This window comes from Salvelinus sp. IW2-2015, linkage group LG1, assembly GCF_002910315.2.
Source record: "Salvelinus sp. IW2-2015 linkage group LG1, ASM291031v2, whole genome shotgun sequence".
Lineage (NCBI taxonomy): Eukaryota > Metazoa > Chordata > Actinopteri > Salmoniformes > Salmonidae > Salvelinus > Salvelinus sp. IW2-2015.
The window spans coordinates 36,688,067-36,709,896 of NC_036838.1; the positions used below are offsets into that span (position 1 = coordinate 36,688,067).

The 21,830-nt window shown below is 44.9% G+C and overlaps 1 protein-coding gene and 1 pseudogene across 1 annotated transcript; one reads left to right on the forward strand and one right to left on the reverse strand.

Moving 5' to 3' along the window:
• LOC111974987 (selenocysteine-specific elongation factor-like) overlaps nt 1-7,262 on the reverse strand; it is a 33,985-nt pseudogene extending 26,723 nt beyond the window's left edge.
• An 88-nt stretch (nt 7,263-7,350) lies between these two features.
• On the forward strand, nt 7,351-15,892 carry LOC111966595 (ruvB-like 1). The gene is made up of 11 exons (XM_023991384.3): nt 7,351-7,742; nt 7,918-8,004; nt 8,296-8,428; nt 9,441-9,592; nt 9,820-9,909; nt 13,726-13,875; nt 14,362-14,425; nt 14,623-14,821; nt 14,953-15,055; nt 15,287-15,378; nt 15,477-15,892. The coding sequence occupies exons 1-11, from the start codon at nt 7,602-7,604 to the stop codon at nt 15,634-15,636; spliced, it is 1,371 nt and encodes a 456-aa protein (XP_023847152.1). The 5' UTR covers nt 7,351-7,601; the 3' UTR covers nt 15,637-15,892.
• Nucleotides 15,893-21,830: the final 5,938 nt, after the last annotated feature.

The window sequence follows — 21,830 nt, forward strand, 5'->3', positions numbered from 1 at the left end:
TACAACAAGAGACAGACCCCATCGACAAGATGACCAAGAGACTGCACAAGACCCTGGAGAACACCAGGTAACACACACACACACTCACACACACACACACACACACACACACACACACAACACCACACACACACACACACACACACCACACACACACCACACACACACACACACACACACACACACACACACAGTCTTGTGCAGTCTCTTGGTCATCTTGTCGATGGCGGTCTGTCTCTTGTTGTGCTGCAGCAGGTCAGTCTTGTTGAGAATGACCACCATGCGGATTGCAGGTCAGCTCTCCCATCAGCAGACACTCTGCTGTCTGGGTCTACCACCAGCATCATCAGGTCTATGATCTGAGCCTCTGGAACACACACGCACAATTATACTTTCATTTATGCTATATGACTTGTCGATAATAAACACCGCAGTCCAAAACTACTGCAGTGAAATGATTGTGCATACTCAGCACTGCATGGTTACAGCTCCTCTACACAGGACTCCTGRAGGGCCATATAACCAAATTCATAAGTTGAGCAACCAATGGAGCAACAGGAACAGAAACAGACAACCAAGAATAACAACAGAACAAGAAGAGAGGGAAAGAGGGAGGGAGGGTACAAAGGGATGTAAAGAAGGGAGAAAGGCTAGAGGGCTGAAATTAGAGCCCCAGCTCGCTTGGTTGTCTTTCCTCCCTCTTTTCTTCCCCTCACTTTGGCAGTCTTTCTTTCCTGTGCTCCCCTCTTTGCTCTGCCTCTCTTTGGCTCCCTTTCTTTCCTGTGCTCTCCCCATTGGGGATAGGAGGGGAAGCTTATTACATACCCCGTTCCCCACACCTTCCTTCCGCCCTAATCCACAGCATGTGCCATCCACAGGGACACACTGGCTTTATATAGCAAACTACCAGCCATATACACTGACTCAGGCTGCACTCCTGTGTGTGTGTGTATATTCKCCTTATCCTGCTTTCCTTCTACTGCGACTCCCCCTGTTCTCTTCTCCCACCAATGCCCAGTTTGCTCACCCTCACCTCTCAGGCCTGTCAAAGCAGTCTCCTCTTACAGGATACATATTGTCAACTCCTGATATTAATAGAAATAATAAAACAAAGTGGATCAACCCTACAAACACTCATTGGAGGGGGGGGGGAGAGAAGGGGGATAGTAGCAAGAAAGAAGAGAGGGGAAATGAGTGAGCAGAGTTCAACTGAGCCKTAAGGATAAGGAAATCTCTCTCGTCCTCCTGGAGAGTTCTACCCATTCCTCCTCTCTCTCTCCTTGCAAAGCCACAGGATAGTCAGTGTGCGTTAACCATGTAATGGCTGCTTTGCATGGTTGATTCGAGAAATAAATTATACAGTACCAGTCAAAAGTTTGGACACACCTACTCATTCAAGGGTTTTTMTTTATTTGTACTATTTTTCTACATTGTAGAATAATAGTGAAGACATCAAACTTATGAAATAACAAATATGGAATCATGTAGTAACCAAAAAAGTGTTAAATCAAAATAGATTTTAGAATTCTTCAAAGTAGCCACCCTATGCCTTGACGACAACTTTGCACACTCTTGGCATTCTCTCAACCAGCTTCATGATGAATGCTTTTCCAACAGTCTTGAAGGAGTTTCCACATATGCTCAGCACTTGTTGGCTGCGGTCCAACTCACCCCAAACCATCTCAAATTGGTTGAGGTCAGGTGATTGTGGAGGCCAGGTCATCTGATGCAGCACTCCATCACTCTCCTTCTTCGTCCAATAGCCCTTGCACAGCCTGGAGGTGTGTTGTGTCATTGTCCTGTTGAAAAACAAATGATAGTCCCACTAAGCGCAAACCACATGGTAACGCTGCAGCGTAACGCTGCAGAATGCTGTGGTAGCCTTGAATTCTAAATAAATYAGTGTCACCAGAAAAGCACCCCCACACCTCCTCCACCTTGCTTCACGGTGGGCCCCACACATGCAGAGATCATCCGTTCACCTACTCTGCGTCTCACAAAGACATGGCCGTTGGAAACAAAAATKTCCAATTTGGACTCAACAGACCAAAGAACAGATTTCCATCGGTCTAATGTCCATTGCTCGTGTTTCTTGGCCCAAGTAAGTCTCTTTTTCTTATTGGTGTCCTTTAGTAGTGGTTTCTATGCAGCAATTCAACCATGAAGGCCTGATTCCCAGTCTCCTCTGAACAGTTGATGTTGAGATGTGTCTGTTCCTTGAACTCTGTGAAGCATTTATTTGGGCTGCAATCTGAGGTGCAGTTAACACTAATGAACTTATCCTCTGCAGCAGAGGTAACTCTGGGTCTTCCTTTCCTGTGGCGGTCCTCATCAAATCAAATCAAATTTTATTTGTCACACACATGGTTAGCAGATGTTAATGCGAGTGTAGCGAAATGCTTGTGCTTCTAGTTCCGACAATACAGTAATATCCAACGAGTAATCTAACCTAACAATTTCACAACAACTACCTTATACACACAAGTGTAAAGGAATGAATAAGAATATGTACATAAAAAATATATGAATGAGTGATGGTATGAGAGTCAGTGCTTGATGGTTTTTGCGATTGCAATTGTCCGAGTTGACTGACCTTCATGCCTTAAATTAACGAGGACTTGACTTTTATCAAATAGTGCCATCTTCTGTATACCAGCCCTACCTTGTTACAACACAACTGATTGGCTCAAACTTATTAAGGAAAGAAAGTCCACAAATTAACTTTTTACAAGGCACACCTGTTAATTGAAATGCATTCCAGGTGACTACCTCATGAAACTGGTTGAGAGAATGCCAAGAGTGTGCAAAGTTGTCATCAAGGCAAAGGGTGACTACTTTGAAGTCTCTAAAATATATTTTTTATTTGTTTAAATCTTTTTGGGTTATTACATGATTCCATGTGTTATGTCATAGTTTTGATGTCTTCACTATTATTCTACAATGTATGAAATAGTACAAATCAAGAAAAACTCTTGTATGGGTGTTTGTGTAGTCTTTATTCTGCAGTCCTCATTCGCCCTCTGCTGGCTGGATCTAGAGTTGAACTCTGACAGAAATTCCATGAGTTCACAGACAATACAGTAAGCTCTACAGTATCGGAAGTTACCACCCTCAATCAATTATCCATGAACATGTTGTCCTTATCTGATAAAGTCATTGTATGTTGCCACTTGCCATTCCTGTACCTGACCGTCAAACTTCAGGGCTAGAGTACCAGCTGTCAGACAGCTGACTGGCCCGTTTCATTTCCCAACCAAAAGCCATGGATTACAGGGAACATCCGCACTGAGCGAAAGCTTCCGCTTTCAACGAGTAGGAAACTAATATGGACATCTATAAGAAATCCCGCTATGACCCCCGACGAGCCATAAAAAAAGGCAAAGTGTCAATACAGGACTAAGATCGAATCCTACTACACCAGCTCTGTCACTCATCTGATGTGTCGGGGCTTGCAAACTATGACGGATTAAAAAAAGAAACCCAGCTGTTCAACAACATAGTGCCCTCCAAGTTCATCACTAAGCTCAGGACCCTGGGACTGAACACCTTCCTCTGCAACGGGATGCTGGACTTCCTGACGGGCAACAGCTTGGCATCCGACCGCAAGGCGCTACAGAGGGTAGTTCGTACGGCCCAGTACATCACTAGGGCTGATCTCCCTGCCATCCAGGAACTCTATACAAGGCGGTGTCAGAGGAAGGTTCTACAACTTTTCAACGACTCCAGCCACCCAAGTCACAGACTGTTCTCTTTGCTACCGSACGGCAAGCGGTATTGATGCACCAACACTCGAACCAACACGACCCTGAACAGCTTCTACCCCCAAGCCATAAGACAACTAAATAATTAATCAAATWGCTACCCGGACTATCTGCATTGACCCTGCATTGACCCCCCTCTTTCCACTAATTATTTTGACTCATCACACACGCATCTGCTACTGTTTAWTACTTATCCTATTGCCTAGTCACTTTACCCCTACACTGTACACACAGTGCATTCGGAAAGTATTCAGACCTCTTGACTTTTTCCACATTTTGTTACGTTAAAGCATTATTCTAAAATGGCTTAAATTGTTTTTGTCCCCCTCATCAATCTATACACAATACACCATAATGATAAAGCAAAAACAGGTTTTTAGAAATGTTCAGACCCTTTACTCAGTACTTTGTTGAAGCACCTTTGGCAGCGATTACCGCCTCGAGTCTTCTTGGGTATGACGCTACAATCTTGGCACACCTGTATTTGGCAAGTTTCTCCCATTCTTCTCTGCAGATTCTCTCAAACTCTGCCAGGTTGGATAGGGAGCGTCGCTGCACAGCTATTTTCATCTCCAGAGATGATCGATCGGGTTCAAGTCCAGACTCTGGCTGGGCCACTCAAGGACATTCAGAGACTTGTCCCAAAGCCACTCCTGCATTGTCTTGGCTGTGTGCTTAGGGTCRTTGTCCTGTTGGAAGGTGAACCTTCACCTCAGTCTGTAGTCCAGAGCGCTCTGGGAAAGGTTTTCAACAAGAATTTCTCTGTCCTTTGCTCCGTTCATCTTCCCTCAATCCTGACTAATCTCCCAGTCCCTGCAGCTAAAAAAACATCCCCACAGTATGATGCTGTCACCACCAAGCTTCACCATAGGAGTGGTGCAATGTTTCCTCCAGACGTGATGCTTGGCATTCAGGCCAAATAGTTCAATCTTGGTTTCATCAGACCAGAGAATCWTGTTTCACATGGTCTGAGAGTCCTTTATGTACCTTTTTCAAACTCCAAGCGGGCTGTCATGTGCCTTTTACTGAGGCGTGGCTTCCGTCTGGCCAATCTACCATAAAGGCCTGATTGGTGAAGTGCTGCAGAGATGGTTGACCTTCTGGTAGGTTCTCCCATCTCCACAGAGGAACTCTGGAGCTCTGTCAGAGTGATGATCGTGTTCTTGGTCACCTCCCTGACCAAGGCCCTTTTCCCCCGATTGCTCAGTTTGGCTGGGCGGCCAGCTCTAGGAAGGGTCTTGGTGGTTCCAAACTTCTTCTATTTTAGAATGATGGAGGCTACTGTGYTCTTGGGGACCTTCAATGCTGCAGAACATTTTTTGCTACCCTTCCCCAGATCTGTGCCTCGACACAATCCTGTTCCGGAGCTCTTCGGACAATTCCTTCGACCCCATGGCTTGGTTTTTGCTCTGACATGCACTGTCAACTGTGGGACCTTATATAGACAGGTGTGTGCCTTTCCAAATCATGTCTAATCAATTTAATTTACCACAGAATGATCAAGGATGATCATTGGAAACAGGATTCACCTGAGCTAAATTTTGAGTCTCATAGCAAAGGGTCTGAAAACTTATGTAAATAAGGTATTTCTATTTTAAAAAATTGCAAAAAATGTACATGTTTTCACTTTGTCATTATGGGGTATTGTTTGTAGATTGATGAAGAAAAAAACGATKTAATCAATTTTAGAACAAAGTTGTAACGTAACAAAATGTGGAATAAGTCAAGGGGTCTGAATACTTTCCGAATTCACTGTATCCACCTCAATTACCTCGTACACATGCATATTGACTTGGTACCGGTACCCCRTGTATATAGCCAAGTTATCGTTACTAATTGTGTATTTATTCCTCATGTTTATATATAAATCAAAGTACGTGGACACCCCTTCAACATAGTGGATTCGGCTATTTCAGCCACACCMATTGCTGACAGGTGTATAAAATCGAGCACACTGCCATGCAATCTCCATAGACAAACAATGGTAGTAGTATGGCCTTACTGAAAAGCTCAGTGACTTTCAACGTAAGAAGTCCTTGTGTCACTGTTTTTAATGGTTCGGAGCTAGGCCCCTTAGTTCCAGTGAAGGGAAATCTTAACACTACAGCATACAATGACATTCTAAACGAGTCTGTGCTTCCAACTTTGTGGCAAATGTTTGGGGAAGGCCCTTTCCTGTTTCAGCCTGACAATACCCCTGTGCAGAAATGGTTTGTCGAAATCMGTGTGGAAGAACTTGACTGGCCAAAACAGAGCCCTGACCTCAACCACATCTGACATCTTTGGGATGAATTGGAACGCCGACTGCGAGCCAGGCCTAATCGCCCAACACCAGTGCCCGACCTCACTAATGCTCTTGTGGCWGAATGGAAACAAGTCCCCGCAGCAATGTTCCAACAACTAGTGGAAAGCCTTCCCAGATAAGTGGAGGCTGTTAAACCAGCAAAGGGGGAGGGCAACTCTATATTTAAGTCCATTATTTTGGAATGCGATGTTCAAMGAGGAGGTATCCACATACTTTTGTCCATGTATTGTGTGTGTAATATATATATATATTAAGAAATGTACCCTGCATTGTTGGGATGGGCCAGTAAGTAAGCATTTCACTGTTAGTCTACACTTGTTTACAAAGCATGTGACAAATTTATTTCACTACATGTCATTAGTGTGAGTGATGGGATCTCCACTGTCACACAAGTTTCAACACCTGAGCATTTGCTGTCCTGCCACTGTTGTTAGGGAATAACGTTAGATGTATTTATGCAGTTAAAACAGTAACACGATCCTCATTCGCTTCCTTTTCCCCCAATGAGGATGCGAATGAGGGACGCGTTTCCAGGATAGTCCACCAGGTGAACTGCAGGTTGTCGTAGCCCCGGCAMCCGGACACCGCCCGCAGCTGCTCTGGGAGGTCCACGGTGAAGGAGGAGAAGCCTAGATCCAGGGTGATGCCTCTCTCGGAACTGCGGGTTYTTGTCAAAGGCAGCCGTGGACGCTGTGCTGCTGAGAGCCCTGGCAAGCGACGTCTTCCCGCTGTCGACATGCCCAAGTACCCCCACGTTGAAATTGAGGGTCTTCGAGTGATTGTTGCTCGAGTCTGCCATGACTGGTAGTTTTGGCTAACTAGCAATATGTTCCTGTCGCAACCAGTCTCAGCACGTAGCGTGGCTGGACCTTGAACTCTAGTTTACTTTCCGTAATTACACGTAACACAATTGACTACTTTTACGTTAAACYAACAGTCATTCATTAAACTTTTAATCTTACAATTCATTCATATTTTTATGAAATAACGTTAGCTGTCGAATTACACGAAACTTTCCTGTCAACTGTGTATCAATAAAAACAGTCATCTGGAAAATATGCCGGTTGGAGTAACATTTTAGTCCCTCTCGCAAGCATAGGCTACAAAATAAATGTGAGATGTGAATAAATATCCGTCTATAACTTCGATAAAAGATTGTAGGCGATGGAAYGCACATCGGACGGAACCAATCTCAAAGTCTGTACCATTTTCCGTAACGTCAAAGTGACGTAAACACAAGCGGAAATAAAAGCCAAAGAGAGGCGTAGTGTTTTCTTATGAGTGAGAGTGACAGTGCTTCTATCCAATCGCTTTATAACWGAAGAGCATAATTGTCCAATAGTGTACCCCCAGAACAAAATACTTTACTGTTGTACTTCCTTGGTAACCCACATGGAAACAGACCGGTTCGATGTGTGTTTGGAGTTAACGTGCCGATTATAACAGATTCAAACATTGAAGAAATAACGAGTTAGGGGGCATTATTGTTAGATGTTATTGGTTACTTATAAGACTTTTATAAACATAACACAGCCATGAAGATCGAGGAAGTGAAAAGCACCACGAAAACGCAGCGCGTCGCCTCTCACAGCCATGTGAAAGGACTCGGGCTAGACGAGGCCGGGAATGCAAAGCAAAATGCGTCAGGTCTTGTGGGGCAGGAGGCTGCAAGAGAGGTAAATTAGCCTCGCTAGCTAGTTACGTGAACGTTATTCTTGAAGTTGGCTACTTTTAGTTATTTAGCCACGGTATTTCTGATATCACGTAACTTTGCAGGTCATTGTCCTTTGGAATATTCTTTATTTTATGTCTTTCAATATTTTATGTTAATTACGTTTTTTCTGTCAACAGGCTTGTGGTATTATTGTGGAACTGATCCGCTCAAAGAAGATGTCAGGAAGGGCAGTTTTACTGGCTGGACCTCCCGGTACAGGAAAGGTAGACAAAATGTTACTGCAGTACTTCAATGATACCCGAAAGTAATTGTGAAATGTCTAATATGCTTACTGTGTCTCCAGGGGTGTATTCACTAGGAACCAACTAGAACCAAATGGAAGTGAACAAAATGGGGAGGGACCTACCTGAATTTGTCCAATAGAAACTTGTTTTTTGTTGCAAAACATACTTTTGGACTGATGCTTATACCTTTGGCCTCCACATTAATAGAAATAATACGAGACTTGAGACTTTAACCAACCCTACTTTGTACCATCTCTCTCCCCCTTGCAGACTGCCATGGCTTTGGCTATGGCACAGGAACTGGGCAACAAGGTGCCATTCTGCCCCATGGTGGGTAGTGAGGTCTACTCTTCAGAGATCAAGAAAACAGAGGTGCTGATGGAGAACTTCAGGAGGGCAATAGGTGAGGGGCCACACACAAACACGGGCCACTGGGAATGGATTACACACACACACACACACACACACACACACACACACACACACACACACACACACACACACACACACACACACACACATACCTGGGATAATTGAAGACCAGATAACGCTGCACCCTTCATTCGCCAGCTACACCACCATCAGAATAGCCAGGGGTTCTCCTCCACGCCCCTCCTACTAGGCTGACTAGGGTAGGGGATCAGTGTGGCTTTTGACACTGGGGAAAACGCTTGAAAGGGGCATTGGGGGAAGGGGTTTGTTCGAGTGTTAACATTATGGCAGGTAGCCTCGAGGTTAGAGCGTTGGGCCAGTAACCAAGAGGTGACTGGTTCGAATACTGGAGCCGACAAGGTGAAAAATGTATTGCTGTGCCCTTGAGCAAAGCACTTAACTTGGTGGCCCTGGCCCACTCCCTGCAGGTGTCTSGGGAGAGTTGGAATATGCAAAAAAACGAATTTCCATTACACACTTGTCTGTAGCAGGACACATATAAGCACCACGCCAAATTATTATTATTCACTGTCACAGAGATGGGAATGGAGCTTGGGTTGAGAGGTGGTGGTCAACACCCTCACCCCTCCCCTAGGACAGAACATGAGTGTTACGATGGAGGGAAAGGGCAGGGTACATTCTGAGCATGTCAACACCCCCCTGATAAGTGCGCTCTGAAAAACAGCCTCTCCCTCAGACAGCGGTCTCTCACCCCCCCCCCCCCCCCAACAATAGCCCAGTCACCTGTGCACCACTCACACACCGAGAGGCTGTATGCAGAAGGAACAAGGGCTACAGTGTGATCACATTACACAGAAACAGGACCATGCACTGTACACACACTCACTCTCCTCTCACACAGTCTCACATTCTCCAAWAAATGATCTGCCAGGTAGAATAAAGGAAGGTTTTATTGGTTCAAGAGAATAAAGGCTTTACAGAGTCTTCATTCAGTATGTGTGACCCTGTTCTCCATCCTCCAGGGCTGCGTATCAAGGAAACCAAGGAGGTGTATGAGGGGGAGGTCACAGAGCTGACCCCCTGTGAGACGGAGAACCCCATGGGTGGTTACGGGAAGACCATCAGCCATGTCATCATCGGACTGAAGACAGGCAAGGGCACCAAGCAGCTCAAGGTCAGRCACCTGTCGGAGGCTAGACCAGTCCATGTAGAAGTTGGCCTTAGACACAGATCTAGGATCAGCTTAGCCTCTCCAAATCCCAGCTATAACAGTTAGGGAGGGTGGGGGACACAACTGGCCCTAGCTCAGTGTCTAGCGACAACTTAATTCTACTCATGAAGGGGCACGAAGCGCTCTGTAAAAACACTCATTTTTATCTTACTGTCTGTGTTTGTGTGTAGCTGGATCCCAGTATTTATGAGAGCCTGCAGAAGGAGCGTGTGGAGGCGGGAGACGTCATCTACATTGAATCAAACAGTGGAGCCGTCAAGGTATCAATACACTTCCACCTATTTAATACACTTCTATACAAACACTCAGCTTGAAAAGGCTCCCATACACAAATKACACATTTACAGTGGCTCAAACAATTCAAAGTCAAAGTAATTGACATACTACAAAAACGAACAAACAAGTACACAAACTAAGAATATTCTTACAAACTACACTAAACGCTGTGCCCTTATGCCCCAGTCCTCCATGCCGGCTTTGTTTCATCTCTATCAGTCATCCGGCTCTGTTTCATCTCTCTACTGTACACTGGAATTCTTCCAGCTCTTCATCGGCCCCGGGATTTATTCCCCCTATCTCTCCATCTCTCCCTCTGTTCTGGTGGACGGGCCTCGTGGCCTGTGTTGACACGTGTGTTGACGGCTTCTTTAATTGGTGCAGGTGGGCCGAGGTTGCAGGTGGGCCGGGGGGAGGGGTGGTCCTTACATTTGTTGCTGTTGACAGCCCTTGCAGGACCCTCCCTGAATCTTACTCTTTCATCCCCCTGCCTCTTTCATGCCCTCCTCGGCATGCCCTCCTTGGCATTGAGTCCAATCATACCCCTGCTTTCCGCCTCCTCCCTTCATCTTATTCCCCTATGAAGTGATGGGCCTAGTTTCAGCCACCAGACCTCCTCTGATGGGATTGAGTTAGTACACTGAACAAAAATATAAAAGCAACAATTTCAAGGATTTTACTTAGTTCAGGTCATATAAGGAAATCAGTCAATTGAAATGCATTCATTAGGCCCTAATCTATGGATTTCACATGACTGGGAATACAGAAACCTTATTTAAAAAAGTAGGGGGCGTGGATCAGAAATCCAGTGAGTATCTGGTGTGACTATGGCTGGTCCCGTATTACCGTCACACCGGCGGTCACAAGTGATGAACGCAGTCAAATTCCACGTGACCATTTAGTCACAGTAATTAGGCTTTTCCAAGCTCTGTTGCTGTTATTGTCCCTCTAATCACTCTCCCATCAATGCAAATGTATTTTAAAGTTTGGGGAAGATCATTTTCACCATTACAAATGTACCTTTAAAATAAAGCATTGCATGCATAATCGCATTTGCCGTCAATTTCGAGAACRGTGTTTTCCCGCTAATTGCTTGCATTTTGGAACATTCGCGCTAATAGCCCACTGCCGTGTGCGCATTACTGCGCTTATAATGTGAAGGAAGAAAATTGCCTAATAGTTTATCAACATTTTAACCTAAACGATCAGCCTCATTGCTTTTAAACGTTTTTTTGATGCAAGTGGTGGTATTAATTTGGTCTCTATCGCAACTCACCCCTGCTGTCCCAGAGTATGTTTGGAATATATATTCCTGGCAKAGAAGGACAAKTTGACCAATAGAATAGGTCAACTTTTGTACTATGGGGGATATTAGATTGACATAGGCTAGTGCTTTTGCTGTTCGTTAGGCCTACTCAGCTTGATGGCTGACGAAAAGTAGGCTAAATGTGGACAGTTCTAACATCTTCAATATGTGCCTGGGAATTCGATAAGAGGGACGCGCGCACTTGCATCCCCGATGTGTCGGTCTTCGTTCACTTGTAGCCTACTTAGCTGAAATGCCTGTGAGAAGGATCCGAGCACGTGACTGGCATTGGCTACATCTGAGAGAGCCATGTGAGCGAAGGGTGCTTTGGAGCACGGCAGCCGGGAGAAGGGAAATATAATTAGCCTATTATATTYAGCCCAAGGACTCAACGGCCACTTTGGCCGCAAATTTCATGGATTTTTGAGGAGGCATTATGGTCACACAAGGTGGGCCGCTGGGAAATTCGAGGCTTGGTGAGAATATTATCAAGTGCTTGTCAAATTGTGAATGAGAGACTGAAGTATGTGCAGCTTGTGACTTTTCTCAAATCATCATTAGAGTCCCATCATGCAGCCTTAGAATGTATTAAACATCAAAACATATAGCCCAACGTTTGTATTACAACTAASGTTAATACATAACTCTAAATGATGCATGTAGGAGGACCAGTTCTTTGTTAACTGCGCAACACAGAATAGCCACATGTGCACACTTCCTTTTGAAATCGTTTGGAGAAAATATCCTTTCTATTTTATTAAGCTATGTTCGATTGTATTCTTCATGCTATAAAATAATACAAAATAATGCCATGGAATTCTAAGCAAATCTTGTCTGCTAAATGAACTAGTGTAGCCCACAGTCATATGGCATAGCCAGATCAGGACCTAACATAAGGACAACTCAGTATTCTGTTCTGAAATAGACTACATTTTCTTCATATCCTGTTTCTTTAGACCTGTCTAAAATAATAATGGATTTATTGTGATGGTGTAGGATGTATTACATGGATTTATTAGACTTTTTAAAAATGTAGATGTTCCAAAGGTCTGCATCAGTGGCTTGTAGGCTRTGTGTGGAAGCCAGGAGATTTAAATGTGATTGTTAATGGTCAATTACTGTTGAGACRAGCAGTTATTTTCTTGACAATCACCTGCTGACAAATGYCCTGACCACCACAGCCGTAGGTGTGACCACCTCAGGCAGCGCGACACATCTCCTTCGCATAGACTTGATCAGACTGTTGATTGTGGCCTGTGGTATTTTGTCMCACACCTCTTCAATGGCTGTGCAAAGTTGCTAGATATTGATGGGAACTGGAACACTCGGTTGTACATGTCGATCCAGAGCATTTCAAACATGATCAATGRGTGAYATGTCTGGTGAGTATGCAGGCCATTGAAGAACTGGGACATTTTCAGCTTAAAATAATTGTGTACAGATCCTTGTGACATGGCCATGCATTATCATGCTGAAACATGAGGTGATAGCAGCAGCTGAGTAGCATGACAATGGGCCTCAGGATCTCGTCACGTTATCTCTGCATTCAAATTGCTATCGTTAAAATGCAATTATGTCTTAACTTATGTTTTCCCATAACCCCACCGCCATCATGGGGCACTCTGTTCACAACGTTGACATAAGCAAACCACTCGCCCACACGACGCCATACACACTGTCTGCCATCTGCCCGGTACAGTTGAAACCGGGATTCATCTGTGAAGAGCACACTTCTCCAGCATGCTAGTGGCCATGGAAGGTGAGTATTTGCCCACTGAAGTCTGTCACAATGCCAAACTGCAGTCAGGTCAAGAGTTTGGTGAGGACGACGAGCACACAGATGAGCTTCCCTGAGATGGTTTCTGACAGTTTCTGCAGAAATTCTTTGATTGTGMAAACCCACAGTTTCATCAGCTGGCCGGGTGGCTGGTCTCCGATCATCCCGCAGGTGAAGAAGCCAGATATGGAGTTCCTGGGCTGGCGTGGTTACACGTGGTCTGTGGTTGAGACCGGTTGGGCGTACTGCCAAATTCTCTAGAAAGACATAGGCGGTCTATAGTAGAGAAATTAACATTCAATTATCTGGCAACAGCTCTGGTGGACATTCCAGCAATCAGCATGCCAATTGCACGCTTCCTTAAAACTTSTCATCTATGGCATTGTGTTGTGTGACAAAATATGAGTTCCCTTTTATTGTCCCCAGCACAAGGTGCACCTGTGTAATGATAATGCTGTTTAATCCGCTTCTTGATATGCCCCCCGTCAGGTGGATGGATTATTTTTGCAAAGGAGAAATGCTCACTAATAGGGTTGTAAACATTTGTGCACAAAATTTGAGAGCAATAATMTTTTTGTGCGTATTAAACATTTCTGGGATCTTTTATTTCAGCTCATGAAGCATGGGACCAAGACTTTACATGTTGCGTTTATATTTTTGCTCAGTATGCTTGTGTTCTGTGTTTAACCATTCCATCTGTGTGTGGCGTGTGCGCAGAGACAAGGTCGGTGTGACACATTTGCCACGGAGTTTGACCTGGAGGCTGAGGAGTACGTGCCGCTGCCCAAGGGGGACGTCCACAAGAAGAAAGAGATAATCCAAGACGTCACGCTACACGACCTGGACATTGCCAACGCTAGACCACAGGTACACACAGACACAGTCTCTCCTAGACCACAGGTACACACAGACACAGTCTCTCCTAGACCACAGGTACACACAGACACAGTCTCTCCCTAGACCACAGGTACACACAGACAAAGTCTCTCCTAAACCCTGGTTAAACACACACACACACACACGCAGTCTCCCTAAGCCTGGTTAAACACACAGGTACACACACAACAGTCTCTCCTAAACCCTGGTTAAACACACACACACACACACATCACACAGCAACACACACACACACAGTCTCCCCTAGGTGAATAAGACTGCACTGCAGATATACACTTCGGGAAAATAACTGTTGCTCTGAAAACAATTATGCGCAACAACAACAAAAACACACTTGATCTTTGGTTGTTAACCACCTAGAGTCTATTTCTGCGCCAATGGAAATCTAAATGATTGTTGGTATGACCCCCCCGCCCACGACTTACTCTTAAGGAATAAAGTGTGATTGCTCCTCTAGGAGGTCAAGATATCCTGTCTATGATGGGACAGCTGATGAAGCCCAAGAAGACCGAGATCACAGGTAAGACCTGGACAACTGAGTCTAACTTCTTTAAAACCCACGTCCCATATCCTTGTGTAATAGCAGCTTGTACTTTCAAAACCCAACCTCCCCCAATAAATCACTCAAAAAGAAACCCATTCTTTCTGCTCTCTCCTTTTGATTGGCTCCCTTGCTTGATCCCTGGCTCTTCATTGACTCTTTATGCTGTACATTAGACAAGCTGCGAGCTGAGATCAACAAGGTGGTAAATCGTTACATTGACCAGGGTGTGGCTGAGCTKGTCCCCGGGGTGCTGTTTGTGGACGAGGTGCACATGCTGGACATTGAGTGTTTCACCTACCTGCACCGAGCCCTGGAGAGCACCATCGCACCCATCGTAGTGTTTGCCTCCAACAGGGGCAACTGCCTCATCAGGTGGGCGTGCTAATGTGCATGCACGTGATTGCAACTCCGTCAGTTTGAATATGAGTCACTGTGACAATCTGTTTGTTTTGGAAGCCAACTTTGCTCTGTTCACTGACCCTTCTGTGTGTTTGGTTTCTCAGGGGGACAGAGGACATCAGTTCTCCTCATGGCATTCCTCTGGACCTGCTGGACAGGGTCATGATCATCCGCACCATGCTCTACACACCACAGGAGATGAAGCAGGTGTGTGTGATGGCATTCCTATATATGAAGTGTGTGTTTAAGAGACTTTACATATAAACATAGCATGTGTGGTCACTGGTGTGATGCTGACAGCGTGTGTGGTCACTGGTGTGATGCTGACAGCGTGTGTGGTCACTGGTGTGATGCTGACAGCGTGTGTGGTCACTGGTGTGATGCTGACAGCGTGTGTGGTCACTGGTGTGATGCTGACAGCGTGTGTGGTCTCTGTAGATCATTAAAATCCGTGCTCAGACTGAGGGGATCAACATCAGCGAGGAGGCCCTCAGTCACCTGGGAGAGATTGGAACCAAGACCACCCTCAGGTAACACTCACCAATCTGTTACTCTGCGCATGTGTGCACACACTCCACTTGTCTCGCGTGTGTGTGTGTGTATATTGACTCACCTACCCCTCTGTCAGGTATGCGGCGCAGCTGCTGACCCCAGCCAGTCTGTTAGGCAGAGTCCAGGGGAAGGAGGGAGTAGAGAGGGAGCAGGTGGAGGAGATCAACGAACTCTTCTACGATGCCAAGTCCTCCGCTAAGATTCTCCAGGACCAGCAGCACAAGTACATGAAATAAAGAACTAACACCCCTTCTCCAGTTCATCCACCCTTCTCTACATCCCTCCAGCTGCTGTTTCTACCACAGGGCTAAGCATCATGTTTGCCCTGGCAGTTTTTTCATCTCCCAGTTCTCCATGTAAAGTTCATCCCTCTCTTCTTTCTTTTGTACTGTATTACATCCTTTCTCTTGTTCAACACCCCCCCCAAGCTGCCCCATCTGCCTCAGACTGTAGTGGTTTGTACTGTTCTGATAAAAACATTTTTTTAGGGTTCTTTGCTTGTTAATATTATTTTTTTTCAATAAGGGAAAACATGGGAAATTAGATTTGTTTGTCATTGTTGCTCGCAGACTTATTCTCAGATACATAGAATAGACACTGCTAGATTAACTATACTGTACTAGCTAGTGATACTGATACTGTAAGGACTGGGATTGACAGACGGAACGTTGGATAGTCCTACATAGACATTTCTGTTTCATGTTTGATAAGCCTACAGATACATTTCCATTTAGCAAACCATTTGTTACCCTGCTCTAAATCGGCGTGATGTTCGTAAGACTCATGAGGTAGAAGTTATGTTTATTTCATTCGTGCATGGTTTCCTTTGTTCATATGTCCCGGGTTATGTCAGAGTTCCAACATGGAACAGAAATGTCTACTTGTTGGAATAAACGGTAAGTTGATGTAATGATGAAACGCTAGAAATTGTCATATTATATGGAATATAGATTTACCACATAGGGTCTATGCATTTAAACGTGTGAAAGCAACAGCAAACGTTTAAAAAATTGAAAAAAACACCCTCCACTGGCGGGAGTTTGGGGAGCGCATGTGAAGAGCCGCACGTTTTCTCCACAGTAATAATTAATTTGAACAACAAATTCCAAATGGAAGTTTTATAAGTAAATTATGTGTTGATTGACAGTTTGTTGGTCCAATCAGAGTGCCTAATGTGCGTTTCAATAGCCAAATTAGTTACAGGTTTTTGGCAAGAGTGACGCTGCGACTACTGTCTCTGGCTGCGTGTAGAGTAATCCACCGAGACTCAGTGCCAAAAAATGAATGACAAACCGTTACAAAACCTGGACAGATAATCAAATTTTATTGCTCACATACACATGGTTAGCAGATATTAATGCCAGTGTAGTGAAATGCTTGTGCTTCTAGTTCCCGACCGTGCAGTAATATCTAACAAGTAATCTAATAATTTCACAACAACTACCTTATACACACAAGTGTAAAGGAATGAATACGAATATGTACATATAAATAAGTCATCAGTCTCAAGTCAAAGTTGAGTTTTGAGGCGTCAAGTCATCAAATTTGTGACTTGAGTCCACAACTTTGATCATTACACAGGTGCACCTTGTGCCAGGACAATAAAAGGCCACTAAATGAGCAGTTGTGTCACACAACGTAATGCCATAGATGCCTCAAATTTTGAGGGAGTGTGCAATTGGCATGCTGACTGCAACAATGTCTACCAGAGCTGTTGCCAGACAATGTAATGTTATTTCTCTACCAATGATGTTTTAGAGAATTTGTCAGTACGTCCAATCGGTTTCAAAATCGCAGAMCATGTGTAACCACACCAGCCCAGTTTGTCCACATCTGGCTTCTTYACCTGCGGGATCGTCCGAGACCAGCCACCCGGACAGCTGATGAAACGGTGGGTTTGCACAACAGTCAGACACCGTCTCAGGGAAGCTCATCTGTGTGCTCGTCATCCTGACCAGGGTCTTGACCTGACTGCAGTTCAGCATCGTAACTGACTTCAGTGGGCAAATGCTCACCTTAGATGGCCACTAGCATGCTGGAGAAGTGTGCTCTTCACAGATGAATTCTGGTTTCGATGGCAGACAGCGTAGCGTGTATGGCATGTCAACGTTGTGAACAGAGTGCCCCATGGTGGCGGTAGGGTTATGGTATGGGCAGGCATAAGGAATGAACAACGAACACAATTGCATTTTATCAATAGCAATTTGAATGCACAGAGATACCGTGATGAGATCCTGAGGCCCATTGTCAAGTGATTCATCTGCCGCCATCACCTCAAGTTTCAGCATGATAATGCAAGGCCCCATGTCGCAAGGATTTGTACACAATTCCTGTAAGCTGAAAATGTCCCAATTCTTCTATGGCCTGCATACTCACCAGACATAYCACCCACTGATCATGTTTGGGATGCTCTGGATCAACAGCGTGTTCCAGTYCCCGCCAATATCCAGCAGCTTCGCACAGCCATTGAGTAGGAGTAGGACAACATTCCATAGGCCACAATCAACAGCCTGATCAACTCAATGCGAAGGAGATGTGTCGCACTGTATGAAGCAAATGGGGGTCATCCCAGCTACTGACAGGTTTTCTGATCCATCCCCCTACCTTTAAAAAAAAAAAGTATCTGTGACCAACAGATGCATATATGTATTCCCAGTCATACAATCCATAGATTAGGGCCTAATGACATTATTTAAATTGACTGATTTCCTGATATGAACTGTAACTCAATAAAATCTTTGAAATTGTTGCATGTTGCATTTATATTTTTGTTCAGTGTATATTCATAAAGAACCAATACTGCCTACTCAACTTGACACCCAGTTAATGCCCAACTAATTTCTTGACATTCAGACTCCTTATAGAATTTCTAATAAAAAAGTTAAGAAATACTTGACCAAAACAAGGCACATTCAGTCACACCAGTGTGGTTTTCGATGTAGGCCAGGCTGGAGTATAAGAAGTGGCTTTGCTGCCTCTGCTACTTCCTGATTAGTCGACCCTGGAGATGGTGGAAGGCGTTCTCTCGCCCTGAATGTGCTCCATTGAACACAGACGGGGCAACTTTACAAGCACGCTCTGTCAGTACAACATAATTATTTGACTGGAGCTACTTGACTTCAGTGCGAGTGGGTGATGGATCTACAGTATGTTAGACTGTGGCTATGTACTGTATAAACGTCTATAGTTCATGCAGCAGGGAGAGGGGAGGGGGGCACAGTGTTTGACAGTAAAGTCTGTCTCTCCCTCTTGTCTTTGACCATCCTCAACTGTGCTGTATATGGAGTGGAAACGTAATCATGGTAAGGAACTCTACTCACTAACTTCTTGTTTTATAACACTTCTCCATACGGTGCATTTGGAAAGTATTCAGACCCCTTGACTTTCTACATTTTGTTAAGTTAGTCTTATTCTAAAATTGAATTGAATCCATCTACACCCAACACACCATAATGACAAAGCAAAAACAGATTTAGACATTTTAGCAAATTTATTACAAATAAAAAACATACCTTATTTACATAAGTATTCAGACCCTTTACTATTGGACTTGAAATTGAGAAACATCAAGGCTGATSAATGGATGCACCTGTTTCCATTGATCATCATTGAGATGTTTCTACAACTTCGAGCCCTCCTGTGGTAAATTCAATTGAATGTAAAGGTACACACCTGTCTATATAAAAAGATCAAACAGTTGACAGTGCATGTCAGAGCAAAAATCAAGCCATGAGGTCGAAGGAATGGTCTGTAGAACTCCCGAGACAGGATTGTGTCGAGGCACAAATCTGGGGAAGGGTACCAAAACATTTCTGCAGCATTGAAGGTCCCCAAGCACACAGTGGCCTCCATCATTCTTAAATGGAAGAAGTTTGGAACCACCAAGACTTCCTAGAGCTGGCCGCCAGGCCAAACTGAGCAATCGGGGCAGAAGGGCCTTGGTCAGGGTGGTGAGCTCCAGAGTTCCTCTCCACTCTGGAGATGAAAGAATCTTCCAGAAGGACAACCATATCTGCAGCACTCCACCAATCAGGCCTTTATGGTAGAGTGTCCAGACGGAAGCCACTCCTCAGTAAAAGGCACATGACAGCCCGCTTGGAGTTTGGGCACCTAAAGACCATGAGAAACAAGATTTTCTGGTCTGATGACACCAAAATTGAACTCTTTGKCCTGAATGCCAAGCGTCATGTCTGGAGGAAACCTGACACCATCCCTACGGTGAAGCATGGTGGTGGCAGCAAGACAAGTCTCTGAATGTCCTTGAGTGGCCCAGCCAAAGCCCGGACTTTAACCCGATCGAACATCTCTGGAGAGACCTGAAAATAGCTGTGCCCCGCTGCTCCCCATCCAGCCTGACAGAGCTTGAGAGGATCTGCAGAGAAGAATGGGAGAAACGTCCCAAATACAGGTGTGCCAAGCTTGTAGCATCATATCCAAGAAGACTCGAGGCTGTAATCGCTGCCAAAGGTGCTTCAACGAAGTACTGAGTAAAGGGTCTGAATACTTACGTAAATGTGATATCAGTTTATTTTTAATACATTTGATATAAAAAAAAATATTAAATGGAAAAAAAAMCWATTGAAAACATTTTAGAACATGGCTGTAACGTAACAAAATGTGGAAAAAGTCAAGRGGTCTGAATACTTTCCCGAATGCACTGTATCCACTGGGATTCTCTGCCTCTAACCCTATTACAGGGGCTGAGTCACTGGCTTACTGGTGCTCTTCCATGCCGTCCCTAGGAGGGGAGCGTCACTTGAGTGGGTTGAGTCACTGATGTGATCTTCCTGTCTGGGTTGGCGTCCCCCCTTGGGTTGTGCCATGGGGGAGATCTTCGTGGGCTATACTCGGCCTTGTCTCAGGATGGTAAGTTGGTGGTTGAAGATATCCCTCTAGTGGTGTGGGGGCTGTGCTTTGGCAAAGTGGGTGGGGTTATATCCTGCCTGTTAGGCCCTGTCCGGGGGTATCGTCAGACAGGGCCACAGTGTCTCCTGACCCTTCCTGTCTCAGCCTCCAGTATTTATGCTGCAGTAGTTTGTGTCGGGGGGCTAGGGTCAGTCGGGAGTATTTCTCCTGTCTTATCCGGTGTCCTGTGTGAATTTAAGTATGCTCTCTAATTCTCTCTCTCTTTTTTCTCTTCTCTCGGAGGACCTGAGCCCTAGGACCATGCCTCAGGACTACCTGGCCTGATGACTCCTTGCTGTCCCCAGTCCACCTGGCCGTGCTGCTGCTCCAGTTTCAACTGTTCTGCCTGCGGCTATGGAACCCTGACCTGTTCACCGGACGTGCTACCTGTCCCAGACCTGCTGTTTTCAACTCTCTAGAGACAGCAGGAGTGGTAGAGATACTCTGAATGATCGGCTATGAAAAACCAACTGACATTTAATCCTGAGGTGCTGACCTCGACAACCACTGTGATTATTATTATTTGACCCTGCTGATCATCTATGACCATTTGAACATCTTGGCCATGTTCTGTTATAATCTCCACCCGGCACAGCCAGAAGAGGACTGGCCACYCCTCATAGCCTGGTTCCTCTCTAGGTTTCTTCCTAGGTTCTGGCCTTTCTAGGGAGTTTTTCCTAACCACCGTGCTTCTACACCTGCATTGCTTGCTGTTTGGGGTTTTAGGCTGGGTTTCTGTACAGCACTTTGAGATATCAGCTGATGTAAGAAGGGCTTTATAAATAAATTTGATTTGAAAAGTATTCATCCCCTTGGTGTTTTTCCTTTTTTGTTGCATTACAACCTGTAATTTAAGATTTGTTTGGATTTCATGTAATGGACATATTCCAAATTGGTGAAGTGAAAAAAATAATAATTGAAAAATGGAAAAGTGGTGCGTGCATATGTATTCACCCCCTTTGCTATGAAGCCCCTAAATAAGATATGATGTAGCCAATTACCTTCAAAAGTCACATAGTTAATGTCCACCTGTGTGCAATCTCAGTATATATACACACACAGCTGTTCTGAAWGGCCCCAGAGTCTGCAACACCACTAAGCAAGCAGCACCATGAAGACCAAGGAGCTCTCCAAACAGGTCAGGGACAAAGTTGGAGAAGTACAGATCAGGGTCGAGTTATAAAAAAATATCCAAAACTTTGAACAGCCCACGGAGCACTATTAAATCCATTATTAAAAAATGGAAAGAATATGACACCACAACAAACCTGCCAAGAGAGGGCCACCCACCAACACTCACGGACCAGGCAAGAAGGGCATTAATCAGAGGCAACAAAGAGACCAAAGATACCACTGAAGGAGCTGCGAACCTCCACAGCGGAGATTGGAGTAAATAAGCAAACACATTTGGTGTTCGCCAAAAGGCATGTGGGAGACTCCCCAAACATATGGAAGAAGGTACTCCGAAAACACTGTCTGGCGCAAACCCAACAACACCATCCCCACAGTGAAGCATCATCCCCAG